We start from the raw sequence: 9,387 nt of genomic DNA, 5'->3' as shown, positions 1-9,387 counted from the left end.
GAGCCGCAACGAAAGTGAATTTTCGCGAATTGCTGAGCAGTACCAGGTATTTCGCAAACTTAATTTTTAAATGTTGTGGAAAGTAAAGCACAAGCACATTCAAATTTAAAATTTTTAATTTAATGTAAACAACTAAAAAAAAAAGTAATGAAATAATCAACAGCTATCTCTAATAAACACAACCTTTTTAACAGACATGAAGTTTACCAGTTATTTAAAAAAAAACTTCATTTAATATCTGGTGTTCTGAAATAATCCCAGCCTTTATTTTCCATCCCTCTTTTTCCCATTTCCCCCACTATTTCTCTTTTTAGCGCCAAAATCTGTTGAATTTTCCGCCGAATGAAAAGCGAGCGGTTGGCGGCGGTGGTGGAAAGTGAAAACCAGCCAACCACCACCCACCAACCCCCAAAAAAAGCAACAACGAAGTGGAAAAGCGAAGGAAAGAAAACTCCAACTTCGCTGCCAATGCCAAGCAGCGACGTCGGCAGCGGTGGCGACGCAACGCTGCCGCAGTTTTTTTTTTCTCAAATTTCTCTGTTAATCCGACGTTTTGCTAACATTTCTCTGTTAGTTCGACGTTTTCAACAGGCGGCAGCGACGCCGACATCAGCGCAGACGTCAACGTTGCCGTCGCCGTGGACGCCCGACGTTCGAACGGTGTTCGCAGACGAACACAAAAACAGTTCGTATTTCGCTTTCGAACTGGTTTGGTTGTGTTAACAGAGCAAGAATTGGAAAAAACTGAACAACTTAAAACTAAAACTTGCATAGTGCGTGAGGACTGGAGAGGAATCGTTAACACAAGATTTGGAGTGATATATTGTATTAAGGAGTGACCGTTCGATCTCCAATCCAAATTTTTACATCAAAGTCTCGCGCTTTTCCTTCTTTTCCCTTTCATTTAGCCGGCAAAAATAAAAAGCGGCAAAGGAGAGGCGACAAAAACAAACCGCAAAGCAACGCAAAATGTGAAAAATTGCCGAACATGGCGCCGCGTGTGTGAAAGAGAGAGAGACAGAGGCAGAGCGAAGATAAACAATACACAATTTTTGATACTGAACGTTCTACAACAACAATAAACTCAGCTCAGGTACAAAAAAAAAAATTAAGAAAAAACAGACTGCATAAACGGGAATTTTTTCGTAATATTTTTGATACACACGGAAAGAGGTGTACGGTTTTATAACAAAACACTAAATTATAAAGCAATACAAAAAACAAGCAATTACCAAGTTAAAAATAAAAAGCCGCTCGAAAAATCAAGCAATTAAAAAAAACTTAACAGTAGCCCAAAAATTAAAGTTTTTCTGACTTAAATCACACAAAAAAGGCATTTATTATACAAACTAAAAATAAATTTTATAAAACAAAATAAACAAAAACGGTAAAAAAATTACCAGAAATAGACTCAAAAATAAGAAAGACTTTTGTCTGCAAATCTCCGAAAACAAAAACATCAGTAAAATTCATACAAAATTATCTACAAAAACATAACAAAAGTAAGCAGAATAGCAAATCCCCCAAAATATAACTAACAAAATTGTAATTCGTTTCAAAACCATCAAAATAATAATAAAATCGCGTAATCACTGGAAATACCCCAAAATCAGTTCAAAAATATTTTAAAATCGGTTCAAAAATAAACCTACAAAAATAAAACACTGGAAACATTCAATAAATATACATTCTCGGCATTTATAGACCACAAATCAGAGCATAATTTCTCAAAAAAAAATCAACAAGCAATATTTTCAATTTTAATATTGCGAAAAATGCTGATCTACAATAGAGATTGAGGATTTTCGGGGATAGCCAACCAATTTTTTAGCCGCAAAGAGTGCATATTTAGAAGAAAAATACAAATTTATGGCTCCACGTCGCAACAGCAGCATCAGCAGCAGCGGCAACACCACCCAGCAGCAGCAGCAGCAGCAACAACATCAGCAACAGTTGCAGCAGCAACACCAAACGCAGCAGCAGCAATTGCTGCAGTTCTACACGGAGAACACGAATTCTTCGGGCGTTTTGATGGCGCCCATGCAAGGATCTGGGGGCGTCGGAGGGGGCGTGGTTCGCTGCTGCCTACCCAGTGGAGATTGTCGAAAATTGGATGCTTTGATACCTCTGACAGAGTTATCCTTGGCGGACTGCATACGAGTGCTGTGCAACAATGAGAACTGCAGTGCAGGTCAATATATGCATCGCGAGTGCTTCGAATTTTGGGAGGCGGGCGTTTTGCAGACCCTCAAGGCCAATGGCAGAGCTCGATCCTGGTCGGATAGGCAACGTCTTCAGCATTTGTGGACCAAAAAGGGTTACGAGTTGGTCCACAAGGCCTGCAGCTGCAAATGTGGCAGAGGACAACTGCGAAAGGATCTCGACTGGGTGGCACCAACCATTCAGGGCGTAATATACCTCAATGGATCGGGTAATCGGGGCAACCTGAATGGAAACCTCAGCGAGGACGATGATAAGAAGAAGGCCAAGAAAAAGCGGAACCGAAATAACAACGGAGGTGGCAATTCCAAGACCCCACTGAGCAACAACAACGGTAACAGCTATGGCGGACTAACGCCCAATCCAAACGTCGGTGTTATTGGCTCGGGTTTGCCCCACAACAATGGTAATACCAATGGCGGTAATGCTAGCAATGGCTCCTCGGAGATCCTGCAACCCAGCGTGGTGGCCACTTTAAACAACATCCTCAATCCGAATAATGTCCTGGGGTTGGATTTAAGGGCTAGAGCTGGTAGTTTGTCATCAAGTGGAGCTGGCAGTGGTTCCACCTCGCCATCGGCCTCGCAATCCAGTGGAGAAATATCTGTATCTCCAGTGCAACAATTGCTGCAACAGCAGCAGCAACAATCGCTGCTCATGCAACCTTTGGGCCCCGCTTTCGGCAGCAATCTTCTGCAGAATGGATTGGGTCTCTCGAAGAACCTTCTGATTGCTCCCCAGCAGCAACAACAGCAACAGCAGCAACAGCAGCAACAGAACATGCCTGCTTTGGCCAACATTAGCAACTTTAAGCCGTTGGCCAGCTACGAGCAGCAGCAACTTGTGCAGCAACAGAAGAACAAGGAAGTCGAACTTTATTCTGAGAGAGTGCGGTAAGTCTTAAAATAAATTACTATGAAATATATTTCAGTACTTATAAGACAACTACAGAAAAGACAAAATGAAATAAGTACATTTAGATATGGCATTAACTGCCTTTGAGTTTAATTTTCTTTGTTAAAATCTGAAAAAAGGGGCCAAGGGGCATGGTGAAATGTGTGTGGCGAATTTCCCCAACATGTGGCTGGGGCACATGAGCAATTTCAATATTTATTCACAAAACTTTTATCAATTACACTGAACGACAAGGCCAGGCAGCTCAAAATTAAATGTTTCTTTGTAATTTTTTTTTGAAAATTAAGATTCAAGAGAATTTTATATAGTTTTGAACCAATAAGGGTAAGAAGCTTGTTGCATTCAAAAATCGTCGATAAAACAAATTTACTCATAAATAATGCAATGAATCTTAAATTCCTTGAGTTATTTCTTCGCTCAAAATTCGTGTGGGTCTAAGTTTTATCAATAAAAAATTCCAATACGATATCAGGTTAAAATTCATAGTGCCTTTATCGTGTTGAACAGTGTTATCAACAATTGACGCGTTTGTTTGCCCATTTTTCGTTCGTTTGCCGGTTCCATAGCTTATATAACCTTGATGGCTGAACAGCTGCAAAATACCGACAATATTTGCAGAAATATTAAATATTTATCTGAATAATTTGCAATTCTTTTACTCCTCTTTTGAGAAGAAACATTGAGATGAGACATAATGTCTCCCCATGTTCCATTATGTTTCTCTTTTATTCCGATCATACGCGTGCTTCACTTTTATCAAAAGTCTACTCTTTTATTTAATCTTTTGCTTGTTGCTTTGGGTCAAGGCTTCTGCCTTTTTTCTGTAATTCCTGCCCCTCATTCATTCTGCATATTTTCTTTTATTCATAAATCACAAAAATGAAAAATTATTGAAATTTATATGCTGCCATATAGCAACAGACATGTTTCGTATGGTATTTTACCACATGTGTTCTTTCTTTTTATTTATTTAATGCCCAATTTTAATATTTCCGTTTCCAAAAGCAAAAATAAATATTATTTATTTCATCGTGATAAAAAAAATAACGAAAGAGGCAAAAGAAACAGAAAAACAAGAACAAGAATTAGATCGTTTTTTTTTTGTTTTTTTTTTTTTGTTGTTGTTTTGGACGCGATCATCAAGTTTTTTAGAATCTCAACCCCTCTCTATCTTTCTTTTGCTGAATTGCCCTCTCTTTTTAAGCTGAGAACTTTGTTTGCCTTCTATGGCATAATTCCATTCATTCTTCTGGTTTTCGCTCTCTATATTTCTCTCTGTTCATCCCACTTTCAAGGCTACAATATTTGCTTATTTTTTTGTGTGTTTTATACCCTGAAATAGGGCATAATCAATTTTGTCAGAAGTTTGATATAAATCCAAATGTCTTATTTTATTAAGAGAATAAGAATAAGAAGTATGTTAATGAAAATACTTACTAATACATTTTGTACTTCAAGAGTTTAATCGATTACTATTTTATTTTTTTCTTTGATGGTTTTATTTTTGCATTTATATCTGTTTTTCACTCTACGCCTTCAATTTCTCTCCTCTTGCATTCTTTTTCATTCTCGCTTATCAGCATTTTTATTTGTGATGATTTGCGTTTAATTCAAAAATAAACGTCCATAAAATTGTTTATCGCCGTTTGGTTTTTTACTTTTTATTTCAATTTTTCATTTCTTGTTTTGTTTGCATTTACTGGTGTTTATTTTTAGCGCCACACGCGGCCCATTTTTATTTTATTTAATTTTTGCTTAGTACTTTTGATTGTTGTTGTTGTTGCTGCCACGATAAACAAACTTTGCTGATTTAAAAGGTGACCAAAATAAAAAGGCAAAAAAAAGTTTTCGCCTTTCCCTTTAAATGTGCCGTCTCTGTTTAATGAATGAATGTGTTGACTCACCCTCTCTCTCTTACGCTCTTTTAACTTGTTTTGTCTGCCGGCACATTTGTGTTTTTCTTTTTTTTTGTGTTTGGCGTCCAATGTCAAGGTTAAGACACATTTTATGTATTCATTTTCGGTGGGTGGATGAGGCGGAAGTCGGTTTGTTTTTGTGCCTTTTCCAGTTTCCCAACTTTTTGCAGAAAGCTCTTCCTGTTCTCCTCTCTCTCTCTTTCTCTCTCTCTCGTTGTCTGCACAATATTTAATCAAATCCGTAGGCCCGAAATTCTCACGTAGGCGTACTATCTTCTCCCCTATTATTTGTAATTTTCACCCCATCTTCTAGAAATGGCGCAATACTTTCCCGAACGTTCAAAATACAGCGCGCACAACTGCAAATAAATTGCGAAAGGCACGCCAAGAATAGAAAAACTACAACAATTTGCAACTAAAAACCATAAAGTCAAAGTAGCAACAAAGTCAGCGTCTGGAATTTACATACCGAACGCAACGGGGGTCTTAAGGGTGTGACTAGTTTGCAATTTAAAATATAACGGGTATTATGAGTGTATAAAGGAGAGAAAAGGGTTAAGTAAAAAATATTATACTTACTCTTTAATTCGTAAAAATGTGCAGATAAATATTTTTGTATTTTATTGGTCTATTTAAAGTTTATCGATCAATCCTTATTCTGGATCTGATTATATTATTATCAAATACAGGAAAAACTTTAAAACTATTTACTCATGTATATTGATTGGTTACAGTACGTGTTTCCGACCAGTTTCATATTCTTGCACAACAACCTAAACTTATTCAATTAACATAAGGTATCTTGCTAGTCGTGACCAAAACAATTGCCTACTATTTGTTTTCCAATCGTCAGACAATATGCCGATCCCCCTTCCAAAGCGAGTGCGGTGATATGGTGTGAAAAACAGAACTAAAACAAAAATGAACAACTTTCGCACGACTCTTGTTGTTGTGACTATTACTACGAAAGTGAGATAGCTAGAGACCGGAAGATTTAAGGGAGAAAGAAAGAGGTAGAGATATCCATATCGGTGCATAGTTTATCTTTTGGTCGCAGGCGTTCTGTAGTAAATATGAGTGAATTACAGTCGTGAGGCATTGCGAAAATTTCATTTAAATTCTGTTTTTGTTTTTCTCGTTAGTATTTCTCCCGGTTCCCCTTAGTTTTCATAGCCCCCGCTCAGCCTTGCGATAATTGAGCACGTTCCAAAAACTGTCGTCTAGACTTGAAGCATAAATTTCTGCACTGTACAATTTTTATTAACGCGGAACCCCATTACATCCATATCGATGACGATTGTTTTTTGGTTTTCTGTAAGGTTTAGCGTATTGGAATAGGTTCTGTCTGATTTCTGTATATGTATAAGGTTAGGTTTCACATTTCGCTTGGCGATGATTAACAAACAAAAGACAAACGTAGATGGGGGCGGCGGAGCATGAAATGAAATGGTGCGACTTGGATCTCGATGTCTATATGCATACATTAAATTTACAGTATGCACAGAAGAAAATTATAGATGTTACAAAATTTATTTGACTAAATTGGCACTGCTATAATATTGAAACCAACTTTGTATATTTATTTTCTTGAAATATGAATATATTTTTCTACTATATAATGTATAAAATTTGATAAATTTTTCTAAAATGAAAATTAGTACTTGTATTTTCTGTTTGTGTATTTGAGTATAGGCACCTAAAAAGACCTTGGGGGGATGGAAACACAGCAATTAACGACCATTTTTTTGGACTGTCAAATTGAGGAAACATTAAAAGCAGCGCTACATCAGACACTTTTTGTTCTTTGAAAGCTTTGTTGCGGACACGCTGAGTAGTTTCATCACAACGGGTGACCACTGTGGCAGACTCCCCCACAAAATTTTTAACCGCAACCAAATCTGCAAAACCATTTGCAAATTAAAGCGTATAACGATGTGTGGGCAGAAAGAGAAATGTTGCAGAAATGGAAGAGGGAAAAAGCTACCTAGGGAAAAGGAGTGATTCGAAAAGGGAGTCCGGGGAACTACTCACCTTTTGTTGAATATCAAATCAAGTATGCATTGCTTACTCGTTTTCCACTTGGTCCTCCGCCCTCACAACCGCAAAAGCTATTAATGAAATCTTTGCCAAAACGACACGCACACTGGAACTTAAATAAACATATGCACATGCACATCAGGGTGTGTGCCGTGGTTGCAACAAGATAAATAAATTTATATAATACAAAAACCTTTGGGTTTTAAAATAAAATGAATATTAATACCTGCCGAATTTTGAGAATATACATAGTTTGATGATTCAGTGCGTAAGCAATTCGAATTCTTCTTTTAACTACTGTGGTATCGAATAAATATTTTTATAAATAAAAATCGAAATTGGTTTAAAATTATTTAAAAAAATATATAAATAGTTAACCACTGTATCTGGTGCATTGCAGCTGTCCACAAACACACACGTCCAATGGGCGCCTATCGAACGGCGCATGACTCTCCGGCGGAAAGTTCCCTCGACGTCATTATTGTCGTATTTTCATTGCCAACAGACAATGCCAGAGCAACTCCATCTCCGCCTCTTCCTTTTTCCCTGGAACCTCCTGCATTTACCACCCACATCCGTATCCACAAAAATACATATATATATGCACACATGTGTGGCTCCATCCGCAGGCTTTTTGCCAACTTTAAAGGCTTCGATGGCTCAGCAGTTTCCGTCCCTCTCCCCATCGCTCTATCTCACTCTCTTATGCAGAACTTAAATTCACACAGAAAAATATTGGGAAAAATGTTGTTTAAAAAATGTATTAATTTTAAAATAATTAATATTTTACGAACTTTTTTCTTTACTGCGATTCAAAACATAAAAACATTAGTTTTAAAATCGAAAAACTCTGAATTCAGATAAGAGTACTTGGGATTGATTTCAAAATTTAGCAAGTAAAGTAAAATTTTATTTGTCTGATATAAAACTTTCAGTTTATGTGTATCGCGGGTTACTTATTTCGAATAAGTTGGCTTAGATTAATTACTAAGTTCTTGTCTAGCGAAAAAAAATAATTTGTTGCTATTATCTTAAGAGCTAAATGGTATTCTTCGGTGCACTTTTTCTGCTTTCTCACTGTTTGCGCACTGCTTCCCCATTTCTGCCAGCATGCTGTCGTCTGTTGGTTCATAAGCCAAGCTTTAGGTGTGTGAGTGTTTATCTGTCTGCCCCACGTCTGTCTCTGTGTGTGTGCTTTTAGGCTTTTGTGTTGTGCCATTCAGCCAAATGAGAAAGAGAACCCCAACTCCTTCTCACCCCCTTTTTTCCACTGCATTCTGAAATTGCAATCAATATTGTTGTTGTTGTTGTCGAGCAGCTGCCAGACACAAAAATAAAACGCAAAGTTAAAAAAAAAAAGAGAGAAAAAGAGTGGAAACAGTAAAAACGAGCCTGGCGAAATGAAAGAGCAAGGATAAAAGGTATGGTGTGGAGTGGGCGGAGGGGGCGTGGATGAACACGTTGCAAAGCGAAAAGTAAAACAGAAAACAGAACAGGAACACAAAACATGAAATGTTTCTGCAAATGAAACAAAACTGTTGTCCTGCTCCTTCTTTTCTCTCACTCTTGCCTTATCTGTCGGTCTCTTTCGGCCCCAGCTGGAGTTCTGATTGGAACTCTCTAGCTGCAGTTGGGATCCTATCGGAGTGTACTGAAAGAAAAAAAGGGGTAACGCATAAACATTTGATAACGGGATGAATGCTTTAGGAGGACTCTTTTTGTTAAATAAACACATTCTTAATTATTCAAATTTAATATAAGAACGTTTTAAATTGTATTAATCATTTTAAACACAAAAGAAAATGGGGGTAACAAACTTGTATTTTAATCAAATATTTTTTTTAACTTTCCTAATTTTTAAAAATTTTTAAAAATATACAGCATATGGCTAGGATTGGATTATCTCGAAAGAACTTTTCATATTTTGAATATTAACCTCACAACTACTTTTTTTTTCGTTGAGTGCCTTTTATGCATTTGGACTGCATTGTATGTGTATATTTGTGTGGGAATGTTTGTTTTGTTTCCTATTTGATATCCATTAAAACGATTCCACATTCGGCGTTTGTCTGCTGCCCGTGACCCTGTCCCTGATGAAACTCCCTTTATTCTCCCCCTTCATTTTGCCATTCAATCTGATTGCGAATGCATTCAGCACTTTGTGGGCGTGGTGCCCCCTGAACTTTATGGGGATTTTGTGTTGCATTTGCAATTTGTGTCGCTTGCAGTTCTTTTTCTTTATTTTTTTGCCTCTTGTTTATTTGTTTATTAGTTGCAATTTTAGTTTGGTAAGGGGAAG

At 37.2% G+C, this 9,387-nt stretch overlaps 1 protein-coding gene across 1 annotated transcript in view; it reads left to right on the top strand.

Moving 5' to 3' along the window:
* The first annotated feature begins 670 nt into the window (after nucleotides 1-670).
* LOC128252676 (headcase protein) overlaps nucleotides 671-9,387 on the top strand; it is a 92,701-nt gene continuing 83,984 nt past the window's right edge. The window contains 1 exon segment of the mRNA XM_052980620.1: nucleotides 671-3,113. Coding sequence (XP_052836580.1) covers nucleotides 1,870-3,113 — 1,244 coding nt within the window. The 5' untranslated portion in view covers nucleotides 671-1,869.

The sequence above is a fragment of the Drosophila gunungcola genome, chromosome 3R, assembly GCF_025200985.1.
Source record: "Drosophila gunungcola strain Sukarami chromosome 3R, Dgunungcola_SK_2, whole genome shotgun sequence".
NCBI lineage: Eukaryota > Metazoa > Arthropoda > Insecta > Diptera > Drosophilidae > Drosophila > Drosophila gunungcola.
Note: the sequence above shows the minus strand (reverse complement) of the source record. Positions and strands in the feature narration are given on the sequence as shown.